Raw genomic sequence first — 27,827 nt, 5'->3', positions numbered from 1 at the left:
CCACTGAGCTGACAACTTCACCGGCAATGAAGTATGTGATGCTTATAAGAAATTCAAAATGTAATATTTTTAGCAAATACTACAACAAAACTCAATGCAGCTGTGCTTACCTTTTGGTTTTGAAATGATCGCAGGGGGGATGTGTTTGTTTGTGTTTGTGTTTCTGGATGATAGTCCCTTTACCCGACAGTGTTTCAGACGCTGTTGTCCTGTTACCGAACTCTGGCTGTTCTTGAAAGTGGCTCTGGATGTTTGCTCAGCATACTTGAATCATGTCATGGGTGGAGGAACTTAGTGTAATGTAAGAATAATGTAAGAGTCGAAGTACAAGAACAGCTTTCTGACGCATTTTATGATTCAGATTTTTCAGATTTGCTTAGGGGTTTAATTTCATATTTAGGTTGGCAGGCAGCCCAGAGACCCAGTGATTGCATACAAGCAATGTAATAGTCTATCCATCCGTTAATTTTCACCCTTTAAGTGAAGGGTGAAATTCCTTCAAACGTCCTCTGGGTGGAGCCAAATAGTTACTGATCAGGTCCCACTAGCTTTGCAATTGTTTACACTGCAGCACTACGTCCAACACAACACGGAAGACTTGGCAGCCATCATTTCATAGCGTTGTATTATTTTATTTCTTTATATCTTGCCTGAGCAGATACACATGGCTGCGGTTTGTTTTCATGAGCATTAACAAACCTGAGCCTAAATGGAGTTATGAAAAACATGTGCCCACTTTATGGCATATTCAAAGTGCAGTGATTTTGTAGTAGTTGAGACACATGGCAACCAGCACACAGTAAGAAAAGGTACAATTAGTACCGCCTGTGAGTCTTTTTAGTGTTAAATGCCCTTTTACATTTCACACTGTTCGCTAAGTGTCTGTGTGACATTTGGGGCTGAGTAGGAAAGGCTTTTTGTTCCAAAGTGGCTGATGATTTGCACTGAGAATATCGGGGTGTAAAACCAAGATGGCCTGTACTCTTCAAGTGGTCATAGTAGGGCTGGGCAATGTGGCCTTTAAGGTGAAGCAAGGCGACCTCGGCAACGTATTTGCGTTTTGGAAGCACATACCTCGGGTCAAAGTGTCCAACATGTTGATAAAGCCCTGCTTTTGAGAACCATGTTTTTGGCACTGTTCAGTGTGACCGACTACATGATTGCCTTCCAACGGACAACAATTTGCAAATGATTCCACTCGTGCTGTCCGTATTTTAACATGGATTAAAGTCGTGATTGGCTTTTTTAAAAACCTATGGCATAGTGGGTCGTAAATGTCACTTACTACCCCTCTGTTTTGTAGCCGTGTTGTTAGCGTAATCAGTGCATCTAAACGAAGATAAACATTGAAGTACAGAAGGCACAATAAACAATTAATTGATTGACAAAAATAAGATAAAATAAGTCAAAAATTGCTGTATTGAACAAATGGTAACAAAAGAAAGAAATACATAGTACATGAGCTTCTATATGTCTACAAGTGATGCCCAGGCACTCAAATGTAAAGACTAGCAAACCTGAGTTAACACCAGCTAACTAGAAAGTACTTCACAGTCGTAACAGCTCTCTGAGGGACACCATAACTATGAAGTGGTCCACAACAAAAAAATGAGTTTGACACTCCTGTCTTATAAGGTCAGCATCTGGACAATTTGTTTCTCAGAGAGGTTCACGTACATCTCAGTCATTTCATAGCCTTTTTTTTTTTTTTAAATCCTTCATTTGGATGCTGCGTCTCGAGAGGCGCGATCGGGAAAGTTGAACTCTGGCGCTTCACAGTTTGGCCTGTGATGGATCATGGCACAGTTGGCCTCTGTTCCTTCCTGTCTTTTGACTCGGTAAATGTTTCCCTCTGTGCTCATTCGTTTATGAAGTATAGATGGTCGCACTTTTTCCAAACACACGTGTCCATCAGTCTTGGCTCTTGACGCTCCGTGTACACATGTGCCTTTTTTTCTGGTGTCCGACTACCCTTCTGCTAAAGTATTTCTTTTATTTCCAGGGGTCCTTGTCTCATGTTCTTTCTTCATCAACACAAGCGTTTGTCAGTCTCAAATAGAGTGCAAATGATACATGAAAGTAGAAAAAACATGTTAAGATCCTCCTGTGTTTAGCGATGTTAATGAGGGGGGGGGAATACTGGTTTTATTGTTTACTTTTGAATAAAAAGGTTCCATGTCCATAATTATTCAATTTATATTTTTCAGGGGCTTCTTTGGTTGAAAGACAGGAGAGGTAGTTCACAAAAGCACTGTCACTGTAGTTCCTGTTAAGAAACAGGCTATTTTCACATTCGTTCTAAGCGGCATGTTAGAAACCTTTGACCCGAGCTGCAAATCTGAGCTGCAAAGATTTTGCTTGGGTCCTCTTTTCCTCACATGGATGGGGGGGTTGGGGTGGGGGGGGGTGGTTAGGACGCAACACAAGGCTGCGAAGCATGAACTGCGGGTGATCGGATGTTTTGATCGGCAATAAAAGGCTTTGATCGAATATTCCGACCACCGCCGTTGGTGTGAACATAGCATTGTCTGCTGTGTGTGTGGAGTTTGCGTCTCGTAATACTGTATATGCCATGAAATTGTACTTCGCGCGGGGAGCATGGCCAAAAGTTTCAACACAACCAACTTAATCCGACATTTGAAGAACAAGCAATTGGGAGATGATGGTGAGTTTACGAGGCTCACTGCATTGAATAAAGTCAAGGCGGACACAGCGCAGTATAAGTGGCATTATTGCCACATGCAGGGAGATGCATTGTAGGTCACTTGTGGGCAACAGAACCACTATATCATTTTGTAATCCACAAAAAGATTAACAGTGACTTTTTTATGGTTGACAAATGCACAAGATAGATAAATAAACGGAAAATTATACAGATATTCCATGTGATCGGAATCGGTATCGGCCGATCTTACTCATGCATGATCGTTATTGGTGTCATAAAACCTGATCGGAACATCCCTAGTAATACAAGGACTTGATAATGATGTGTGACAGTTTTGATTTACTTCTTCTTCTATGCTTTCTACATAGAAGGAAGTCAGACTCATAAGAGGAAAAAACATATCTTAGTTGCCTGTTTGAACAAATTCCATAATGGGCCCATTAGTGCAGTTGGCTGCGAGTCCTGACTTATGCTTCTGCCTATTTTTCTCTTTCAGACAACATTGTATGTTATGTTTTTGGAGGAATTGGATTGTCGTGAAAACATGTCAGAATAAATTAGTGCTAATAAACCGAAATTGAAGAAGCAAAAACCAAGTAGGACCACGGCCATATTGTCAAACACTGTGGGATTGTTGTTTTATGTTATTGTTTTTTGTGGTCACACATTCTCGTCTGTCACTGCTCGGCCATGTCTTCTCTCCCACATGTGCACTTCACGGACAAAATATTTACGATGCCGACCCATGTTTTTAATGTACGCTGATTTTTATCACTGGAAATGATTACAGTAATGAAATGTTTAATGTGCGTGTTAAAAAGAAAATGCGTAGGCGTCTGTACCAATAGTGATTATCGTTAATAAAACATGGTTGATGTTGCTATTGATGATGAGCCAGACATGTTCTGCAGCTGTCTACATTCAGGGCTTGTTGTTTGTTTTGTTTTCTGTGCCGATTATACTAATTGCCTGCGAGATTTACGCACTTGTGGAAAAAAGCACTTGTTGCACCCACCAGTTTTTACTTCTGATCAGTAAGAGGGCACAGTATTCTTGGAACACTTGATTCTCCCGTGTGTTTACAGTAAGAAACAGCGCACAGTTGCACATTTTCCTGACTATCTATGCCGCTTCTCCTCACAAGGGTCGCGGGGAGTGCTGGAGCCTATCCCAGCTGTCTTCGGGCAGTAGGCGGGTGACACCCTGAATTGGTTGCCAGCCAATCGCAGGGCACACAGAGACAAACAAACATTCACACTCACAATCACACCTAGGTGCAATTCAGAGTGTCCAATCAACCTACCATGCATGTTTTTGGAATGTGGGAGGAAACCGGAGTACCCGGAGAAAACACACGCGGGCACGGGCAGAACATGCAAACTCCACACAGGGAGGCCGGAGCCGGGATCGAACCCACGACCTCTGAACTGTGAAGCGGACGTGCTAACCAGTCGACCACCGTTCCGCCGCATTCCACCATATATAATTATTTACCTGGCCACTCCCCATTTCACGTCATCATTGGCAAACGGGGAGTGCGCATCCTGTAATGGGCAGCACGCCGTCAACCAATCCGTTCTTTGTGTATGTGATACGAGCGCACGAGGATGGAGTGCTCTCCTGCAGGGCTGCCTCAAACGATTATTTTGCTAGTTGACTAATCACCAACAGTAGTTACGATTATTCGACTTAACGGATCATATGTAAATTACGGCATAATTGCACCAGCAAGCAGGTGCTCTTATACCGCCATCGGGAGCTGACAGCTTGAATTCTTTAAGGTATGTACAAATGTATAATAAAGACAATTAAGAAGGGGAAGTCAACCCAAACATTTTTTTTCAAGAACATGTTCTTATTTCCCAGAATGCCTTGTTTCAACTAGTGGGATTGCGTCAAACATATTCTTGAAAAAAATATGTTTGGGTTGTCTTCTCTTTTATGGCAGAAAAAAATGCCTCAAGCATTTTGTTTTTTAACCGATGTCCTTGAATTACTCGAAGACCGATTTCAGCCCCAATTGAAAATCCCATTCGTTTTTGCAGAAGATTTCATAAGGAATGTAATCCATCTGAGCCAAAACAATGTCAAACACATCCTCATCGATGGTCCGGTGTGACTTTGCCACAAAATAGTGATGCTTGATGTGTATCGTGAAATTGGTACAGAATGGAACTTTGAACCCATTGCATGTTCTTACGTGGACATCTGGTTCTTATTTTCTATTACGTAAGTACACGTAGTCTGTTGTTTGTTAGAACATAGCGTTTTATTTGCGGGTTTGGTATAATAAAGTCAACAAAAGTAAATGTGGTGTGTAAAGCGTCCTTAACTCCCCCAACAAACGCTATGCTGCTTCTCCATTAGTCAGACGTTTACTGGCTTAAATGAAGGGCTGAGAGGAAGCTGCTTAAATTAAATTAGCCCCCATAACAGTTGCCTGCACAATGGAGAGAAGCCCCTCTTAGTAATTGACCAACAATGTACCTGATCCAAACTTCAGCCCGTGTATACAATCCAGCAGAGATGCAGTGAGAAGAGCCTACTAGGTGGTATTGGAAACAGAGTTTTGACTAGACCCAACCGAGGGGCCCACGAGGGGTGCCATTATTAATTACTGATGGTTTTGGCTTCCCAGCGCCAGAGAGTCATGGGGCCATTGACATCACATGTGTGGAGAGGCAGAAGAGCAAAAGGCCTGTCATTACCATCACCCCAAAACAATGGCCGAATTTGGCCGTCATGCATTTTATTTGCCTAATTGACTGTTTTGATGCAGTTTTTGGACCTCATTTTTGTTTTCGAGGAGGCGACCGCCCCCCCCCGTACTCCAAGGTCTTGATGAGGAGAACTTGGTGGGCTTTCAGCCTCACCCAGCAAGAATCTTCCTGAGGTTCTTTGATGGCAGAAAACGCCACTGGAGACCTCAGGGGCCTTGTTGGCCTCCATTGGCACCATAACACATTTCGGATTCTTCTTGACAAGAAGTGAGTGAGGAGCAAAAATAATGTATGAAAGGCGCTACAGCGCATATGTGGGATACGGTGGGTGTGCATCTCCAGGGTGGTACATTTTGTGTATGTGAGGAGGCAATGAAAGGGTGAGGCCATGGAATCATACTGGGTCTCCTAATTTGCATAATTAACTGTTGACACTAACTGTGCTTAATGAAGGCCTATTGAAGTCCTTGACCCTTCTACACAGCCAGCCCCTGGGAATGTGACACAGGCTCCTCCGGCAAAGGTTAAAACAATGTGTCTGCTTCGTTTCTGACAAAAGAATCATACTCCATCCGAAACGACCTCACATTTCCCACATACTGTCACATCCATTATGATTGTTATCATTCACAATGGACAGAGTTCTGTGACTCATTATGAGGTTTTTAGCGTTGAAAAATGTTATACATCCGAGCATATTCAGATAAGATGTGTACCGGGTCAGTTTCATTATAAAGTGCCTTTGGTATCCTCATCGGAAAAGGCCGCGAAATAATGAAATCGACGTCTGCTTGTAAGTAAGTGGCCAAACATTTTCACACATGGCAGTACAATGACAAATCTCTTAAAACCACTGATTTGATCAAATGAGTCATTTTGATCATTTATATTCTATTTTCATAATCATATTGAACTTTTTCGCATGTCTCTGAAATTGCCGTCCACCCTGTCATTATGGGGTGTCTGCCCCTTTGAGAAGCTCCCTGATGTTTTCACTGACATAACCAGCATGTTGTCATTCTTCAATAGAGGCTGAAACAGTGGAGGGTTGCAGAATAAATATTGACACTTTTGTGCCATCATTTTCAACATATTATTGCTGTAGCTGGATGATGTCAAGCTTGACATGTCCACTCACTCATAATAAAATATCAATTGATATTTAAAAAAAAAAACAAAAAAAAAAGTTTAAGTAATTTGAAATATTTGTTAAACAGTACACATCCGGAGTTTGCATGTTCTCCCCGTGCCTGCGTGGGTTTTCTCCGGGGTACTCTGGTTTCCTCCCACATTCCAAAAACATGCATGGCAGGTTAATTGAACACTCTAAATTGACCCTAGTGTGAGTGTGGGTGCAAATGTTTGTTTGTCTCTGTGTGCCCTGCAATTGGCTGGCTACCGATTCAGGGTGTCCCCCGCCTACTGCCCGAAGACAGCCGGGATAGGCTACAGCACTCCCCGCGACCCTTGTGAGAATAAGCGGTATAGATAATGGATGGATGGACAGTACACATCCAGTTTGCTAGCTGAATCATGTTCCTAAGTGAAGGTCCACCATGTGCTCATTAAATGCTAACATTAGCCCAAAATGTCCACCCTCTTAGCAAGTGTGTTAGTACATTGTCTGCTTGCAGTAGTGTTGTCACGCTACCAAAATTTTGACTTTGATACTATACCTGCATAATATACCTCGATACCGGTATCCGAAACGGTACCTCGACAAAAATCAAAAATCAGCAAAAGCAGCTTGAGCAGAATAATGAGCACTATTGCATGATTGGGATTTTTGTCTATGTTGCTCAACTTTCCCATGGTTGACATCATGTTGTTTTTCTTTAGACTGCAAACTAGTGGCGACTTGAAGTCAGACATAATTTATACAACATGCTAAAACTGTACCAAAGCTTACCTCCCTACCAGATGCACATTTGATGGAGTGCATATAGGTGAGCAACGTCACATGAATAAAGTATGTCACATGAAAAACAAAGCCTGGGGGATTACTGTTGGATTTTTACTGTAGTGTGTTGTTGTTGGGGAATGGGCATCGAATATAAGCCAGGCCTGGGTGGAAGCAGCTTTTTTTTTTTAGGTTATTAAAACACCAGAAATGAAGTCACACCAACATTGTACACTGGGTGCGTGTTGCGAGAGAGGAAAATACTTTCACGCTGCGGGAGCTCATAAGAGATCATCCCCAAGCCTCAAAAATAAGCTTTTATGTTTCCTATTAGTTATGTTTCTGCCTAATTGCTCACAGTGCCGATAAATCAGTATCTGCTTTTGTTTTCACAAACAAGCTTTTGACAGAAATGTTATTCAGACACTGGAGTAATTTGAAAGCATTTTTGTGTAGTTTGTCCGCAGTACAAATCACATGCAGGGTTTCCCACAGATTTGAAAGACAAACCAATGACATTGTGGTCAACCACCATGAACGTCATGAACAGGCTTACCAGTAGGAAATGGTCACCAGTTTATTGCAAAAGACGGACCACTTAGTCACTGTCATACTTACGGTTTTTCATTGGATGAGGTGCATGGCCTAATGTTTTTCATAAAAGTACTTAGTGAATTCATGACTTTATTACTGTACACGTACGACATACTATGACGCATCCTGTCAAATTTGGATTACGTCGTCAGAACAGGACTCCGTCATAAGCAGAGGACCTCCTGTATTGGTTTCAACATGGTCTTCCTAAATAGTGGAATGGTCACCAAATCTGGCACATTAGCCTGATAGCAGAATTGAACAAGTCATATTTTTAGCAAACACTTTATTATTAACAATATTGTGGACTCTTTATCTGTTGAATTAATTGTTTTTTGTTTTCAAATATGACTAGGACAACTCTGCTATCAGGCAAAGCTTTAATGAGCAGTACTTTTGGAAACATACATTCTGTTATTCATTAACTGAAGTACATTGACAATGATAGACAGTAGTACTGCTTCTTGTGTAAATCCATCACGATAAGCCATAGTTTTGTAATATTAAATGCATTTGATTGTATCCTGTTTGCTCGTCCTGTTACGCAAGGTTAAGCTGAGACTGGTCAGTGTGGACCGACCTTGTTTCTGTGATACCATCTGATATATGGATTTGTTTCCTATATTTTCAGAATCAAACGTGCCGTATCCTGCGAGGATCTTTTTGTAATTATTGTAAAGGCTTTCCCAGTTTGTGGGTCTCACTCATTCAGTGCTATTCTCTTAGTATAAAAACAGATTTATTGTTCACTTGGTCCCCATCAGGTTTTTTTTTTTTTTGTCGTCTCAAAGGGGCCTAGAAATAGTTGATGTGGCAGGCCCTTTCATATTTAATGACAATGTCCTCTAGTAGCAAACTTTCCCACACTTGATTCAGTGAGAACGGGGGCCCAAAGATTTGTTTTTATCAAAATTTAGTTTGTCATCTCAAGATGCCATATGAAAATGTGCTATAACTGATGTAAGTGGGACAAGTAGCCACCCCATCCACCCTTTTAATGTCTATGGGATGGGGCTCCCTGCACCCCCCTCGGTTCTTGCACACTGGTTTCTGGGCGTTCAAAAGGGGGCCCCTCGAGCTTTGATCCTCTATATGGGTATGGAAAAAACATCTTTTTGCCCAACAGTTTACCCACGAAACCAAAGTTTTTGCCGCCATATGCTAATGCAGCCTAGCTAATCACCCTTTCCAATTACAAGATTTATATACCATAATGGTGCCCCGTGGCTCCCCTCCATTCTGTGCCCCCCCACTTATCTACCCTCCGGATGTCCCACAGAGCAAAGGTGTCTTCTGTCTTTGAATGCAGCTGCCATGCCACCACCTCAGCCTCCTGCTTTCTTGTACATAAAGGGGGGGCAGCATGAAAACGGTCCTTGGGTGGGCCCCTTAATGCGCCCCCCCCCTCCTGTCATTGTCTACCTAATGTACTTTTGCAGAAACACACAGTGGCTGCCAGGTAGGCTCCAGACAGATAAATGTGTCGGGCGGGGTGGATGTTAGAAGCGGTGGCCCCTCAGTCCCGGCAGTCTTGTTGACCTGCCGCGTGGGCTACATCTCCTCGATTAATTTCTACCATTTAAAGACCCTGTAAATTGAACTTAAAGATTTCTATTTCTAAATTCATCATACATATTTGAAGATAAATTTCTGAAAACGTGAAGAAACTGATAACTATGCATCACTGAGTTTTGAAACTATAGCGTCAAATGTTTTGCGTGTGGGGTGGGGGGGGTTAGGCGGGGGAGTGGCTACGTTTACATGGACGCATTTATTCGTATTAAAAACCTGATCTGAATAAAAATGCTTCATGTACACGCCCCGTTCGGAATATTCTGACCCGATCAAGATTTTATTCCGAACCAAAGGGGTGGTTCGTCGATCGATAATCTGATCGGCGTGCATTTAAAACACTTATTCCGAAATTTTGGAACAAACTGTCTTTACTGAGCATGTCTGTGACGTCAGTACGCACGTTTGTTATTCCAGGAAGTTAGTTGAAGCAGAGCGAGCGAAATACTGAATTGGTACATTTTCAGCTCCTTTAGGAAGTGTTAACTCCACGTAAAAATAATGTGTAATAACATTAACGTTTAAAGCAGAAATGGACGGAGCGATGTTTTGTTGACAAAAAGTCGCTACGGCTTCTTCTTGCACCACTATTTTTAAAATTTTTTTTTATATGTGGTCAATCTGCACATGCCAAAATAATTTGTTCCGATTGAAAGTGTGATGCATGAACACGCAAGTCCTAATCGGATCAATATTTTGAATGTCCATGAAAACAGTATATCCAATCATAATTTTAATCAGAACTCTCATCGGACTAAAGATATTTTGTCCATGTAAACGTAGCCAGTGTTTATCCGGCGCAATTGCGATTTATGTATAATTACTAGGCCCGTTTCTACTACAGTATGCAGTTTGCTAGTTAGCTATTCCTACAACCCGAAAGTGCAGCTTGCCTGGTTGCAACAATTAACAAAACACTTTAGTGTTGTTATTAAATTTCCTGCGAGTTGGTGACGCCGTGGACGAGGCTGTCCACCGGATGAGAAAAGCCCCAGAAGCATGTCATCTCGGGAGCAAGCTGGTCACCTGTGCCTCTTCTTGCGGCATGGAAAGCCTTGTAACGACCCGGTGGGGTAGATCCCAGACACCAGAGTATTTACGTGGTCTTATTTTTGCAGCTCAAACAAGTTAGGAATATGTAAGCATGAATTACTCCACAAAGTAGCATCTGTTTTTCAGCGGGCCGTGGTTACATGCAGCCAGTTCCTTCATAATGTCCAATTCATACATTTTACAGTACTGACAGTAGTGGTCAAGTGATCCGAAATTCAGCATAATGATATGATATTTTTTGCCACTCCCAGCAGCAGTTTACAGTCAAATTTAACATGAAGCAAAAATAATTACACATTGTGTATTTAAAACAACCACACAAAATTGCCTAGATAGTCAGTTTAGCTTGATACTTGAAAAACTAAAAGTAAACTAAAGTACCGTGAAAAACACCATGGATGGGCTAACGAATATCATTCATATTGCAGTGTCTTTAACCTTTTAAGCAACGGTATATTTGAACACAAACGATGCATCAACATATATAGATACACATAATGTGAAACATATTATTGCATCATCCTGAATCAGTTTTGAAACTCTATGTCGGTATTGTACTGCCCCCAGGTGGCCAAAGTGTGCACACCACAACGTGCAGCACAATGTCCATTGAATTGAAGCAAAAAATGTTTAATTCTTAACATTCTGCTCACTTTTGTCATCACTTTGTGTTTTATTCACTATCATAGAGTATCACTTTTGGTATTTAATGTTTTTTTTAATTTTGGGGTGGTGGGGAGGATAAATTACATTTCCATTCATTTCAATGGGGAAAGATGATTTGACATACAAGTGTTTTGAATTACAAGCGCAGTCATGGAACAAATTAAACTAGTATCTCAGGGCACCACTGTACTTTGCATTGAAATGTATTTGTATGCACCAAACAAGCAGATGGAACAAAAAAAATGCATGTCCTCAATGTCAGGCATTTAAACTCATAAAAAAAAAAACGCAGCTGGTCTTTTGGTGACAATTTCTCCCTGCCCTATCAATAATATTCTGTCAATTTCTTAGAAATTCTAGTTGTTTTTTAACCACACCATGCTGCTGTATATGTGATATGAAATATTATCTCTACTATGTTATTCAGGCTATATGTTATTTATGTTTGTACGTATGTACAGGTAAGTAACCTGTTGTTCGAATGTTTGCCAGAAGTGACACTGAGTAGACCATCACCAAATTACGCAAAATTCTCAGTATTGTTGAGTCAATATACATGTCAAAGCCTTTGCAGTGGCTATTGGAATGGTGAGCTTTGTACACTTGTTTGTGTGTGCGTCCCTGTGTGTATGTGAACCATAACAGCAGACACTTACTGCCACATCCAGATGGTGTTGGAAACAAACAGTGCTACGCTGTAGGACCCCTCAATAGGAGCGTCTAGACTGGTCCTTTAGCAGACAGATACAGCCTCCCATCAAATTAGCGTTTGTCAGATTTATGGTAATGGCCTGCAACAGTCTTCCTGTCAGTGACATCAAGATTTACAGCACCCTCCACCCCCTACCACACACACAAACACACACCCTATCCTCATCCTCAGCACTTTTGCGCCGCCCCCCCCCAATCACCCGAGAAATGCGTCGCTTCCATTTCACTTTCTTTTCACGCACCAATCTCTTTGCTTCAGAACAACTTTCATTTCATTCTGTCGTCGGAAAGTTGCGGTTGTGTGTGTATGTGTGTCCTTCAGGGAGGTTAGTGAGAGGGCTGAGAGTACCCCGGTCTCACAATCTTAAGTGGAGGCAAAACAAAAAAGAAGACCCACACAGGGTGGCAGAAGCACACAAGGCCCCTTCTGCCTCCGTAACAATGGCTTGTGTCAAGGTTTCCGGTTAATCCTCTGTGATGAAGCTTGAGTGTTTTTTGGGGTGAAGGGTTGGGCCGGGGGGGTGAGGGGGGGGGGGTCGGCTTGTGGTGAGGTGATGGTGTTGTGCAGCTTGGGGGTTTAAGGGGGTGCTAGGTTGGTGTTGTCTCAGAGGGACACGGTTGTACAGCCAGATACTTTATTGACGGTGGACAGAGTGCTACAGTTAGCCGTATATATGCCACTCGATATCCAACATACGGGCGTGGTGGGAAAGATCTCCTGACAGAAATCTCGGCCATTCTCAGCCCAAATGTTTTTTCCAAGACTACCTCTCTGCCTTTGATCCCCCCCCGCCCCCCAAAAAAACCTATTGCTGTTCCATTTGGCAAACCAGTGGGCTTTGAGATACGAGTGACCTGATCAGAGTTTTTGTCAACATATGAGCCGTCATCCAGCCGATGGGCGAGACTGCAACTTCCAGTGGTTTGGTGGTGGCAAAACTCAACTCAACTCACTCCGCAATAAGCAGCAGTTTAGCAGATAGTGAACAATTCCAAAAAATATAGGCTTCAAGGTGTTTAATCCCAGTTGAAGCGTGTCACACTGAACATAAAACAGAGAATTGGGGTATTGGGTAAAATTGGGTATTTGAAACAATCAAACAACTTTGACTTTGGAATGCCCCCACAATCTTAATATTAAGACATAATCGGAATCCCCGAGAAATTGATAGAATAATCGGTAGTTTAATCAATTCCAAAAGATTAATTTGTGACAGCCCCTACCAATGTATCCTTTTGTGACAGGATTATTTTGTCACTTTATGATCTTTACAAATGAAGATTATTAAAATATTTTTTTTTAATCTTTTCACCCGATACCGATAAGCTAATAATAACATACACGATCGACCGCATTTCTGAACACGTGATCAGGTTCTGACAAATTTAATTACATTAGGTTACATGATTTTGCATTATCCCTAGTGCAATATCAGATAGGATGCCGACCATGAACCTGCCAAGTGTCTGTTTCATGGCTCTCCATAATTTGACAATCTGTCAAAATGAGTTGGACTGGCCACTTCAACATGAGTCAAATGCATCAAGAATTTAAAAAAAAAAAAAAAAAAAAAAAGGAAAGTAAAAATCTGATGATAGGTTCCGGAGAAATTGAGTTGTTGTTTTTTTTTTCCCTTTTCTGGAACATTTTTGTGTGGTATCACTTATAGAAAATCTGTTCCAAAAAATGATCAAATTAGAGTAAACCTTAATCCTTTTTCTTTATCATTGATTTCATCTGCCACTTGAGGAACCCCTTCTCCTGGATGGCAATTTTCAGTTGAAAATAGCCACCTTTAAGATAGTATGGGCCGAAATTCCAAGGCATGCTCCAATCAAGCGCGTCAAAATTACTGTAACGTTTAAAATTGCATCACTTGTTCCAATAAGTCCACTCAAATGGAACATTATTTTTGAGAAGATCAATGTGGGCAGTACAATGAATCATGTACTTCAGTCATCAATTGTTTTTCATCACTTTACATATGGCGTATTTCACAGCCTTTGAAGTGCACATTTCAGGATTTTTGAAAAGAAAAAATCCACAAAGATGACACGATGTCACAGTAAACATGATTAGCAATTACGGACAGACGGTCATTGACTTAATAATGATCATCCACAATTCACTTTAAGTTCAAATCCGAGACTTCATTTTTCACATCAGTTGAGTGAGTTCCAGCACTGCATGGCTCCTAACTGTGTAATGTGTTCTGGAGGGAAGCCAGGGGGCGCTCTAACTTCACTGTAGCTCTTTGCGTGTGGTGTGTGTATGTGTGTGTTCCAGCTTGTCTCCTTGTCCAGACACCTTAGCGTCAGGGCAGTAGTGTCGAAGCTCTGAAATGAAGGCCAGACAGACAGAAGTGGGGTGAATGAATTGGGCAGCAGGGGTGATAGGAGAGCGAGAGAGAAGGGGAGAGCGAGGCTTCAGTAAAAGGGGATGATGTGCCTGCAAAATGGTGACAAGAAAATCAGCTTTAAAACTGGGTGGTGGTGGCGGGGGAGTGTAGCCCGCGCACACGCAGGCATGATAGTTTGTCCGCCCAGGTAAGACACGGTCTGCTTCCCCAGACGGGATATTGAGCTGGTGCAGACGGGGCTTGTCTCATTATTGCTCGGTGTCTGTCATTTCAATCCACTCCGTCTCGGAGATATCACCTTTTCAGCCATCCAAGTAAACAGTGGACATATTCTACATTCATTGCATCGTTCCACACCACTGGAAGCGCATTGTTCGGGTGCGGAGTGTCTCGTATCCCCCAAAGGTTCTCGTCTACTCGTGTGTGTGTGTGCGTGCGCGCGTGTGTGTGTCCTACCTTGTGGCCGTGTGTGTCTGGCTTTTTGTACAGGGATCTATTTCTGATGCGCGGGGTAATGACTGGCACCTGTTTTAGTGTCCTGAGTTGGCCATCATTTTTAAAGGGTAGTAAATCTTGAATTTCATCGCAAATGCCTACAGACCAGCGTGTTACCAATTGTGCGTATTTTCCGTTTTATCTTGAATTGGTCTTTCTGCACACAGGCGCCTCGCGACCTTTGGACTTTAGGTTGTGTTCGCGCTCTTGGTTAACACACCTAGACATCTTTTTTGGGGTAGTGCGGTTCGTTTGATAGGTGTGCGTGATCATCCAAATGCCGCTGTCCAGCAAACAATCAGACCTTGACTGAAGAAGCGAGGCCCTGATTCGGTTGCAAACAAACGCAGGTGTGGCCAGGTCAGTTAAAGCACGTATCCCACTGAGTGGCGAAGGTTTGCGAACGTAGTGAATGTCGGTATTTCGTCAGGCTTCGTTCAAGGTCGCCAAGACGTTCGTCAACAATTTGAATGGTCGTAAACCGTTTTTCTTGTCGCAAGGATACAATACAATACAATACAATTTTATTTGATGTGATAAGTTTGAACACGTTCAACATTTCTTGGCGACAAGAAAATCTGTTTGCGACCGTTAAAACTGTTGTCGAACGCCTTTGCGACTGACCAAAGACCAGTGTTGAAATGGCAATTCAAAAATAGGAAAAATAGATAAAAAATATTAGGTTAATTAAAGACTCAAAATTGCCTAGATGTGTAAGTATTAGCGTGAATGGGACAGGCTTCAGCTTACCCACAGCGCTAAGGATAAGCACAAACTGGATGGATGGAACAGTTAAGGCTGGATAGTCGTCGGAATTTCTCTTTACAACATATCTACCGTATTTTATATCTGCTGGTGGAATAAAAAAACAAAGAAAAAGTTGCGACTTGTGGTTTTTACTTGACAAGTTGTTGGTCCCATATCAATGTTAGCGTGAAGTTGTGAACACAAGTGAACAAGGACCACTTGTCCAATTTGAAGGACATCGCAAGTGCCGGTTCCTCCGGTTTATATTTGTGTCATGACAGAGTAGAATAAATGGAATTGGGTGAATTGGGCATTGTGTAGCAGGGACCTAAGCTTTGACGCAGCATCAACTAAGCATGGGAAGAGTCCAGTTTGCCGCTTTATGTGTCTCGCATGTCTCTCTCCCCCCTTAATGAGAATGGCATGCAACGCGCCCCAAGCACCCTCTTCCTTCCCTCACTGTACTGAATCCCACCATGCAGTCCCCCATCCAGCTTCAAAGCGGCAAATAACAACAACAACTGAAGGGGGGAGAAGATGAATGAGGATGAATGAATGCCCCCCAACACACACACACACACACACACACGCACACACCCACTCACACACACACAGCCCTCTCCACCTTGTCCTGCCTCTAATTCCCCACTACTCCCCCTTACATCCCCGACTGGCCGGCTCCTGCATGCCTCCACTTTCTCTTGCTGGCTTTGCGGGCCTGTGTTATGACTGTGTACACGCTAATCTGTTAGCGCCACTCCTCTGTCAGGATGGACGCCCATATAAAGTACTGTCATTTCTAAAGGTCACAAGTGAGCCCTCCACACAAGTGTTGTCCCGACATGTTGTCTGAAAAAAATAAAATAAATGTATATATATATATATATATATGTATGTATATGTATATGTATATATATATATATATATGTATATGTATATGTATATGTATATATATATATATATATATATATATATATGTATATATATATATGTATATGTATATATATATATGTATATGTATATGTATATGTATATGTATATGTATATATATATATATATGTATATATATATATATGTATATATATATATATATATGTATATATATGTATATGTGTATATGTATATGTGTATATGTATATATCTATATCTATAAAATATATACATATATATAAAATATATAAATAAATAGCTCGGTGGCTCATGTCTTATGTCCGCCTGTTTGTGGAGATGATTCTCAGCCGCTGGTATCTTGCATGTCTTTCCCCCCTCTTCCATCCACTTCTTTGCTGTCTTCTCTCCCTTGTTAGCGCAATGAATACATATTTAAGTCTCTCTTGTCGTTTACCATGTGTCATTGTGTGAGGCCATCAAAAATACAAATTTACGATTCTCTGTCCGATTGTTTTCATTGCAAATTGTGGAGGAAAAGAATGATCAATCCACCTTATATTTCAGGATAATTGGTCAGGATAAGTGAAAGCACCACCCGGTAATCAGGCCTGTGCTGACTGTTGTTATTGTTATGTGTGAAATGGGGTTTACACTCATTATTAGCACCACTGCCGGGCCAAGCGCAACAATTTCCAGCATATCAACTGTTGTGTAATCTACCTATTGGCATGCCAAATGCTCGAGCAAGGATCTATTTGCGCCATTTTTTTTCGACCGCAGGGATTGCCTGTTAAAATTAAACAGTTTTAAAAAAAATAAATAAATAAGAGAGGATCATGCCAGTGGCGAACAAGATAAGGAGTCAAGCATTGCTCAGTCTGTGGATGTTACATTGCATTGATTACTATTTAGCAGTGACTGTAGAGAGTGGTCATTGTAGCCTTAGGTGGGATTTTTAAGTTTTTCCTTGGTGACCTTTTTTCTGCAAGTTGTTAATCACTCTTCATGTTTTGCCTTGCACTTATTTAACATCTCGAAAATAATGCTGTCTGATTATGAGTAGTGTACCTTCCTCACAATTTACCTAGCTGTGTTTGACTATTTGATATTGAATTGATATAATGACTATTCTGACATGTGAATTTTTTCAACAGTTTGTTGAAGCACAACTCCTAGGTACTTCGTTTGAAGGTTAATTTTAAGTACCAGAAATGTTAATATGAAAGCTAACATTCATGCCTAATTAAAACAAATGTAGACTACAGTACATGTGCCCTTGTGACAACCCTGACACTCTGCAGTGATTTCACAAGGGAGAAGAAAACTACGCCATAGAAACTGAACGCTTGGTTGGGCGCCTCAATTTGGACTATACTCTCATTCATGTCTCAGCCCAGCTTTATGTCCTTTGGTGTCCCAGTGGTAGCCATGGAGTACGGGAGTGAAACATGACCCAGTCTGCTGCAGCAGTAGCGGCTTCCCTCTAACCTACATTTATTACCTCTAAAAATACAAAGGGGTTTTCTAAAAAGAGCCCGACTCCCGTTATGTCCGACCACAGCAGGTGTATTTACAACATGGTGGGTTATGACTCTTGGGCAGGATAGTTTTCACATTTTATTTTTCAACACCAATTGATAACGGCTCAATCCAGCGCCCTGAGCATTTTCCATCGCTCTACTGCCCAAACGTCCATGGATCTGACCCGTTATAAAAGTGAAGATCAACAGACGGTCAGCTGCGGTCAACAAACCATGGATGTGGTCTTTGCGATCTTTATTTACATAAAGCCTGGTTAGTAAGTTTTCCCAGTAACAATGAGGTAATGTCTCGACCGGCCTTTCAAGGAATCACAATTTAGATATGCCCAATCTTACAAGAGACAGAAAATCAATGAAATGTATATAATGAAGTGTTTTGGCAGGGGCTTACAACACTTTTATTATAGACCAGTTTTAATGGCTTGCGTCCTCAGAATTGTTTCCTAACATCCCTAGTGTAAGCGTCAGCTGGATAGCCCTCTCCAGAAACATTGTCAAGGCAAGGCAGTTTTATTTATATAGCACATTTCATACACAAGGCAGCTCAATGTGCTTCACACAAGCAAAGACAACACCTACAAGCATTTACAAACACAACAGTTAACAACATTTCAAAAGCAAAGTAGAGAAAACAAAAACAACCAACAAAACTACAACATTTAAGAACATTAGCAGAACACTTTAAAAACATTTAAAAGTAAAGAAATAAAAGTGGGTTTCTAAAATATATAAAAGAATTAAAAAAAAAGATTTAAAATTGTCTAAAGGACCTCAATCAAAGGTATGAGGGGAAAAAAAGCAACGTTTGTAACCTGGATTTAAAAGCATTTACACTCGGGTGCTGACTTCACTTCTGTTGGCAGCTTATTCCATTTGTGTGCAGCGTAACAGCTAAATGCAGCTTCACCATGTTTACCTTGAACTCTCAGTTCCACTAATTTACCCAAGTCTGCAGAACTCAGAGCCCTACATGGTTAATATTCAATCAGCATTTCATTCATGTATTCAGGACCCAAGCCATTCAGTGATTTATAGACCAGTAGCAAAATTTTAAAATCTATTCCACACTTAATTGGGAGCCAGTGTAAAGCCTTTAGGACTGGAGTAATATGTTCCGATCTCTTTGTTGTGGTAAGAACAGCGTTCTGAATGAGCTGCAGCTGTTTGATGCTCTTTTGAGGGAGACCAGTAAGAAGACCGTTACAATACTCAAGTCTACTGGAAATGAAAGCATGGATAAGTTTCTCCTGGTCTGCTTGCAGCATGCAACCCTTCAGTCTGGATATATTTTTCAGCTGATAAAAGGCTGATTTAGTGATTGATTGTATATGATTGCTGAAAGTCAGGTCTGAGTCTATCAGTACCCCAAGATTTCGGACTTGGTCTTTGGTTTCTAAAGACAGTGACTCCAGGTGTTTTCTAACAGCAATCCTCTTTTCTTTATTGCCGAAAACAATTACCTGTGTTTTGTTTTGGTTTAGCTGAAGGAAATTTTGGTTCATCCAGTTGTTAATTATCTAGAGTCTAGGTAATGACACAATACGCTGATTGAACTGGTGTCATTTGGGGACATTGATATATATATAGCTGTGTGTCATCTCCATAACTGTGATAGGCAACATTGGTGTTCCCAAGCATTTGACTCAAAGGTAACATATACAGACTGAACAGAAGAGGCCCAAGGACTGACCCTTGAGGAACCCCACATGTCAAGGCTCTGTGATCTGATTCAAAACTTCCTATGGTCACAAAGTAACTTCTTTCCTCTAAGTAAGACCTAAATTGGGCCTCATTTACTTATAAAGTACTTTATCTTTTTAGCGCACTCATTATTGCCATAGTTGATTCATATTTTATTTGCTTAATTTGAACATGAGTCTGATGCCGAGGGTCAGATATGGCTAACTGGTGCTAGCATGTCAAAGACAGGGAACTCCTTTACTTGTACACTATGTCTCCATCCGGAGGTGTTTAATCGTGTTATCACGCATAATATCATTTTATTATCAGAGTTGTACTGAGTTGACCGGTCATTTATTTGAACGAAGATAAGCCACTCGCTCGACGCAAGTATGGCGCACGGCCATCGGGTCCGGGTCCGTTGGGTTAGCTGCTGTTTCTTCGTTGGTTTAGCGGCTTCTTCTTTGTTGGTTTAGTGGCTTCTTGTTTGGAGGCGGATACGAGCTGCCAACATTCCGCACCATGTTTTCAACTTTTTTTCCTCTCAAACATTTTATCGAAGGCATTTTCTATTGATATCGATCACGTGTCAATCGCGATGCATATTGATATTGAATCATCGGTCCAGCCCTAGTTAGAAGGTATTAAATTAAGGGCATATTGATGAATCACAGATTTGTAGGTCAAAAGTTCATACGCGACATTTAAACACAAATTTGTGTGTACGCACTGTTTGTGAATGAGGCTTACTATGAGTGTATGAATTAAACCGTTGATGCGCCTTGAGTTAAACATTTAGGCGAGCAGGCTGATTGAGTGGTGAAGAGGCGGTAAAATGGCCAAGTTTAACCCGTGCATTTTTGAATCAATTGAGGTGTTTTTAATTGCTTGAACGTGTTTGGTAATGTGAGGAGGTAGTCTCCCTCGGTCAGTCACGCTTGCCGTTTGAGTCTCTCGCACACCAAACCCTGGTTCGTTGATCTTTGGGAGCCTGTCTGACAGGAGAGGGTCATCTCTTTAAGTCAGTAAAGGCCTTCGGATGTATTTATTTTTCTCCTGTGAGTCTTGACCAAGCTCCCCCTCGTCAATCTTGGCGCTGTCAGAGTGGGGCCAGAGGTGGGAGCTACCATTTCTCTTGGTCGCAGTGACCCGGTTGTGCATCGGGATGCCAGGGTCAAGCACTGGGTGCTTCTTTAGTAGCTCTTGTGAAATCTGCACTCTACATGAAAGAAAGAAGTTTGTCACCACTCAATACCAGTGCGGGACACTTTTATTAGGCCATCAAATGGGTGAACAAATATTCATCACCCAAATCAACTTTGTTGCTTCACGTTTAGCACTTTTGTCTGTCATTACAGAGGATTGAGGGCTGAGGGCAGATTTCTCCCTCCGCAGACATCTTTACATGTAGCCTTGGGGCAAAGCATCCGAGCACAGAGAAGAGAGCGACCTCATCAAACCAACTTTTTACATATGTTGCTGCTTCTGATGCATGTATGTGTGTGTGTGTGTGTGTTTCTGATCTTCCCATTTCTCTGGAAGAGGAGAATGTTTCCTGTTTGAGCAGACTGGTGGGTTCACGAAGGAGTCGGGGGGGTCGGGTTGCTCAGTCAACGTCTGGTTCTGTTGAAGCAGATTCCCCACATCGTCATCAAACGGCAACACGGCACTGAAAATTAACCCTACCGGTCACCGATGTCTGGCGTCCGCGCAAGACTTGAGGCATCGTGAGATGATCTTAAAAGAAACCAAGCGCTGGATACCATCATATCAGTGCCAGTCTGAGGATGATGCAGATTCAAAGTGCACCGTCCATTTCATGACGAGGAGTGGGTGTGAATAAGTGGTTTGATAGTAATTCTTCCTGTCTTATTAAGCCTCGTTTTCATTTTTTTTTTTTTTTAAATAGTTGCTGAGGTTTTTATGACTTGCCTTAGCACACCTGGAGAATGTGCTCGCAGTTTGTGTACGCGTGCATGTTTACCTTCCTGTCAACCTTTGATTGAACAGGGTAGCGGTGTCTTGAACGGGGTCGTCAGCTGACAAGAGCTGTATGCTACCTTGTTTGATCTTCTTCCCCCTGAAATGTGATAGTACAGTGGTACCTCTACTTACGAAATTAATTGGTTCTGGAAGAAATTTCTTAAGTAGAAAATTTTGTAAGTAGAGATGCGTGTTCCATGTAAATGCCCTAATCTGTTCCAAGCGCCCCAGTATTCAGACATAAATGTTTATGTAACAAATACATGTCACAATTAGATTATTGCACAATAAATGAGAGTTGTGCATAATGTAAAAAACAAAGAATAGAGTAAAGAATAAAAATGATGGTCGTTTACCTTTTAATTGCTGTCCTCATCGCTTTTTGCCCTCTTTGGTTCATGTTCTCTCAGAAGTGGTTTTTGCCTGGCATTTTGTAAAGAACTGATTTACTATCGATATATTACGGTCATATTCTTTGGCGAGATCAATCAAATGCATCATACTTTTCCATTATCTCTTGCTTTGTATGGACAAAAAAAACGATTTTCTCCTTTTTTTCTTTTCATCGTTTCTAATTCACGTGAAACTATGGGAACATCTCATGGCCCGAGGGTTGAATGACGAGGACGCTGCATAGACATATCTATCACATATCTATCTATCTACCTGTCTATCTACAGACATAGACACATACAGTAGAGGTCCCTCTTAGCCAATGGGATGCCAGGAAGATGGTAGGTAATAGCCAATGGCAGAGCAGCTATGAGTATGTTGTGTTCAGGAAACAGTGGAGCTGTGAGTAGCAGCCCATACTGTATTTTTTTTTTCTTTCGTATCCTTAAATTTCTTTCGTAACAAGAGACAATATTTTCCTGTTGAGGCGTTTCGTAACTTGAAAATTTCGTATGAAGAGACGTTCTTAAGTAGAACTACCACTGTAGATGGTTAGAGTCACGGTGTGTCTCTGCTCTACCTTGGCCAGACTGGTTCCTGTCTTGCTAGTAAAAAAACAAACAAAAACAAAAAAACACTTTAGTTTGGGATATGGATCCTTCCACACAAGTTAAAAAGATCTCATTCACGGTTCACACTGCATTTGCCCCCTTAATGTCTCACAGCAGGCCTTCAGTCCCAGGTCGTGATTCATTGAGTGTCAGGTCTGCCTCTGGCTGACATAAGGGCCCAATCAGACAGGGTATCAACACACACGCAAACACACACACTGAAGACACAAATAATTTGCACCAGTGCGTCAATGCAACACCCATCCAACACCGCTCTTAACTCTTACAATATAACATAATGACATTACAATTAAACAAATTAAAGTTGTGGTTTTGTTCTTTGTCACTTCCCATTCCCCTGTCAAGATGTTGCTGTTACTCTGGTGGAAGGAGGTTAAACTGTTTGGCTCCACTTACATCTGCTGCCACTCCGAAAGTGTTTCATAGTGCAAACACGTTTTTTGAAAGTTTTTCCTGCGTCTTCATATGAAGACAGCTGGGAGGCCCATGAGAGTCTTCCTTCAGAGCTCTTGTGTCTCCAAATGCAGAAACTTAATCACTATCCCAGTCTCGCTGAAGAATTTGATCCCTCCTCCAGTCGATCCATGGTCATGTTTGTTTTCGTTTCAGTGTTTCCGGGCACTGTGCTGTAAAGGACCGCCACCGCCAAGACCGGAGTATGATGTGGTGTGTATTGGGCTGACAGGTGCTGGAAAGACCAGCCTGCTGTCGCGCCTCTGCAGTGAAGGCGGTGACGGAATCGTTCCCACCACAGGTATTTGGACGATACATTTGGACCACTGTCACAAGAAGATTAAATATGTCACCTTTGCCTTCCAATAATTGTTTTTCAAGCCTTGAACTGCGGTAACCCCTCTGTAATGCTGTATGCCGTCCTTCAAATTTGAACCAAGACACTTAATACAGCTATCCAGTGCGAAGTGGGGGGCATTCCTTCATACATATGCCCAGTAGTCATGCCAGAAACATTGTTGCAAACCACCAGCCAATACGCTGATTCCCTCTCTCTAGTCTAGTGGGATGTGGGTTTTAAGTATGTCCAGAAGAGGAGGCTTTGTGGTGAGCGCACGAGTCTCCTGATAGTCAGTGCTCCACTCTACATACATGTAATGCAGCCCCTCAAGGTCGCTGACATTCCCCTTCCCTCCTCCGGCTTTGTCGGCAATCAGCGTTTAAGCTGGTGCAGAAATGCCATCGTAGATTTAGTCACTGTGGCCACCACAGTACTGTACGTCTCTTTTGGAATGAGGTTGCTCAGAAGAAGGGAAATCTGTCTGGCACCCCCCATAGATAAAAAATGTGGAATTGTTTATTCAGCAGAAAATTATTTTAGTAAGGGTCTCTGAAATTACATTTAGCTGTCAGCACTCAGCGCTGTGTACTTCTGCCAAAATCTACTGGGAGGAATCGTCAAGAGATGTGCCTGCCATTTCCCACCCACGTCTGCCTTCATAGTTTTTCACTGTTGTAATGCTCTTAAAAGCACGTCACAATCAAATCAAATGTGTTTGTGTCTACTAAGAGAAGTCAGTACAATTTGGACATGAACCAGGTGCAATCTCGACCACCCCCCATTGTGTTTGTTTTCTGTGCTGCTTTTCCTCCTACGAGCACACACGTGAACTGCACAATAATACGATGCTTAGCTCATACTGTCATCTTCCCCAGTCTCACAACTTGGACCACACAAAATGTTGTTGTTATGTCATGCAAATATGTTTTCAATTTGTATATTGACCCACCAGCAGAAATACTTGATGAATGAGGAATCAAAATGGCACAGTCAATTCCCTGGAATTCTAGGAATAATACCACCATCTTTGGTTCTTGTTACAATCACGTTTGTGTTTCTCCTTAGGTTTTAGCATCAAAGCAGTGCCATTTCCTAATGCCATCTTGAATGTAAAAGAACTTGGAGGTAAGACAAATGACAGTTCAATTTCTCTATGATGCTGATCTTAGAAGGTGAATTGTACAAATGTCTAAAACTACGTCTAATACTGGGGGGAAATATTGGCAAGTTCTCTGGTGCAGTGTCGTTGGAAAGGTTAACCGAATTAAACTAGGCTTTCATTGTACTTTTTAGACTTTTTTTGAATTGGTATCAAATTGGAGGCGTGTCATCAAAAGGCGGACCTTGGTATCAACTTCAATAGTGATAATTAGGTTATATTGTTCCAGGTTTTGTAATTTAGTGGCCCTCCCTCTAACAGATGCTGTGTCCCAATTAGTCTCCTGGCAAATTATGCAAATAAAGACAAAGAAATTCCTCCCTCCAAAAGAGACCTTTCGTTTCTCCGTTGCAGAGAAAAAAAGAGTCACTATAATTATCTTATTTCATTGTCACTGTTGTTCCAACACAGCCATGAAAATATTGAGACACATAAATAAAACATTGGATCAGTCTAAGTGTAGAGACTTGTCGTATCTCTCCACAGTGTTAAAGATGATTTTTCTTATGTTATGTGCCTTTTACGATGATTTGTGTTCTAATAGACTGACATGAGATTGTGTCTCAATGTTGTTCTCTCTTGGTTCTTGTTGTCGTTTCGCAACATTTTCTCAGTATAATCTTTTTTTCTTTGTTTTAAACTCCACTTTAACTCAACATACACTACATAGTGATATATTGCAAACATTATTTCAACTTATTAGCTTATTCCCCCCCAAAAATGTGTTTCCAAAAATAAAAGTCTTCCCTTATGGATGCCTGTGCTAAGTAAAGTAAGTAAAATGTGTAGTAAAAGTAAAATTTATAAAATGTTTTTTGTATTTCATACACTCATCATAACTTACGTTTTTTTTTTTTTTTAGATTTTAGTTCCTAGTGTTTTGCTATCTCTGTGTCTTTGTTTCAATCATGCTTAAAAAAACATTATCATTTCATATCGTATTTGTAAACGAGCAAAGAAGGAGATTGTGGGTTGTTATTTTCCTCCCTGTGATAGCGTCACACCCATTTTGCACACATGCTGACATTTGCGTACAGACGTCAGACCTGTTGATGTTTTTCTTTCATGTGGCTTCGTGCAATCTAAACGCTGTGATTCCTGGAAATGCACAGCACTCGAGGAAGCCGTTTAACAAGCACAGATGCAAGATCTTGAGGTGGAGAAACGTAAACAACACCGAAAGTCAATGGGAGTACCTCCCTTAACCTTAAAGAGCCTGAGGCCAGTGGCGCATAGGTGCTCTAAGTTCTCCTACCATCAAGCCTCCAATACAAGATGCATTGTTTTGTTGTATCTTGTCATGATTAATGTTGCCCTTCCGCACACGCTGCATGTGACAGGTGTGTACTTTGGAGAGTCAGCCAACATAGCCTCCTGAGAAGACACTGTAAAACACGTACAATACATACAAAGAGGCGCTGGGGGACCACCAGTATGAGCGCTACCAAATTTGGACAGAGCATATTAGAGGGGGTTTGAAAGAGGCTTTTCTGGTTTCGGTCAAAGCCGGTCTGCCGGGACATTATTGTAGTTGAAAATAACAGTTGTCTCATGGATGACACTTTTGATTTAAAAGGGTTAGCGTACATGCTGGAATCAAATTACTCTTAGCAACCTTAGTCCTTTGTTTTTCTATACTAAATACAGTGGAACTTTTATGACATTGGTTGACACTTGAAGTTGTTCTTTTGTCGCCTTCAGAAATCCGAACAAAAATGTACAGGCTGTTTTTAGAAACATTTCAATAATCCTTTCGTATATGTACTGTATATAAAGCAACGTTAACCACTGTATAATACAAATAACATAAAGCAAAACTGCTCAATGACACTTAACGAAGAGGGAACAGGATGTTTGCCGAGTTTGGTGTCAGATAGCGGTTGATTGGTTAAATTAATTTTTTTCTGTACCGTATTTTTTGGACTTTTAGTCTCTCCGGCGTATAGATCAAGACCAGATCAGAGGGCAAGAAACCAAGATCAGTGGAGCTTGGACTCATGCCTGGGGTCACCATTCCCTAGTCAGGTGCGGGTGTGTTGGAAATACTCGCCAAGCGCGCACCGTTCTAAAGTGTTGTTCAAATGTGCCGTTGGGTTATACACAGTGCCCCAAAAAAGGAGTGCCAGAGCCGAGTGCGTCAGACACTACAGATGGAAACAGTTCTTACACGAGCTGCTGATTGCTTTATAACATTATGCTGCGTTCAGAAATTAACAGGAGGGGGGCCTGCTCTGTCTCTCTGAACACATACAAGAGTGATGTTAGGGCATCAGTGTGAATTTCACCCCGTGTTGACTGCAGTGAACAAGTTCCGTAAATTGCGTAAATCCTTTTTGTGTCGTAAGGAAGCCGCATGCTAAACTAGCGATGCAGTTGGCAAATTACACGCTGGCTATTTTTACCCAACCTGGCCAGTAGACACTTTTCCTTTTTTACATTTTAACTTCTGTTTCCTGTTCTACAACAGCAAATCTGGTCAACAGCAAATCTTAATCAGAGATGGCTTTATGTGTCCCTGAAGTTATTTTTGACGCTCATTTAAAAAAGATGGTTTCTGAGATATTTTCATTTCGCAAAAAGGATTTTACCATGCATTTTAATTCATAGCTAGGACTTTCTGAAAAAAAAAAAAATTACTGAACCTAACCCTTAATTCATAAAGATTACTAAATATATGTTACAGATTATATTATAATAATTACTATTAGGAAAACCTGAAAAGAAACGTGGGCAGATTCGGAATCGGCACAAAAAATATGAATGTAGAAAGATTTACTTGCATCTCTGATTAAAACGGTAGTTAAAATTTGCTGAGCAGTGTTCATGACATTACATTATAAATTTTTTTTTATTTTTTTTTTTTACATTTTTTTTCTTTTCCTCCCAAATTTTGGTTGAGGTACAGGTTGCTAAACTTTTGGGGCGTCTTACTTGTCCTTGAGATTTTGTGGTTCCGTCTATTGAAGCCGCGCCACACAGGGAGAAAGGTTGGGATGTTTTGACGCCTCCACTGACAGCTTTCTATTCGGGGAATGGGGTTTAGGTTGCCAGTTCAGGTGAAATGTTGACATACTTCCCGTATGTTTGGTCGAGTGAAGACTTTCTCCGCCTGTTCCAAATGTACGTGACGTAAGCCTGGCGTCTGGGGAACTTATAACCTTGCGTGTTGTTCCATTTGTCAGTGTTCATAATGAGTCTTTCCGATGGCTGCCTGATTAACGACCCCTTGTAACTTACTCAACACTTTGCCTTTCTTTATTTTCAACTCTCTC

The 27,827-nt window shown here is 41.4% G+C and overlaps 1 protein-coding gene across 2 annotated transcripts in view; it reads left to right on the top strand.

The window, feature by feature from the left end:
• The window catches only part of arl15a (ADP-ribosylation factor-like 15a), a 94,736-nt gene that overhangs the window by 14,837 nt on the left and 52,072 nt on the right, over nt 1-27,827 (top strand). For both annotated transcript variants that reach the window (XM_086031118.1, XM_086031117.1), the window contains exons 2-3: nt 23,213-23,357; nt 24,462-24,521. In XM_086031118.1, coding sequence (XP_085887244.1) covers nt 23,213-23,357; nt 24,462-24,521 — 205 coding nt within the window. The remainder of the gene's footprint in view (nt 1-23,212; nt 23,358-24,461; nt 24,522-27,827) is intronic.

Source organism: Filicampus tigris, chromosome 5 (assembly GCF_054856515.1).
Source record: "Filicampus tigris isolate MCC_2025a chromosome 5, RoL_Ftig_1.0, whole genome shotgun sequence".
Taxonomy (NCBI): domain Eukaryota; kingdom Metazoa; phylum Chordata; class Actinopteri; order Syngnathiformes; family Syngnathidae; genus Filicampus; species Filicampus tigris.
The sequence above is the reverse complement of the archived record's forward strand: the minus strand, read 5'-3'. Positions and strand labels throughout refer to the sequence as shown.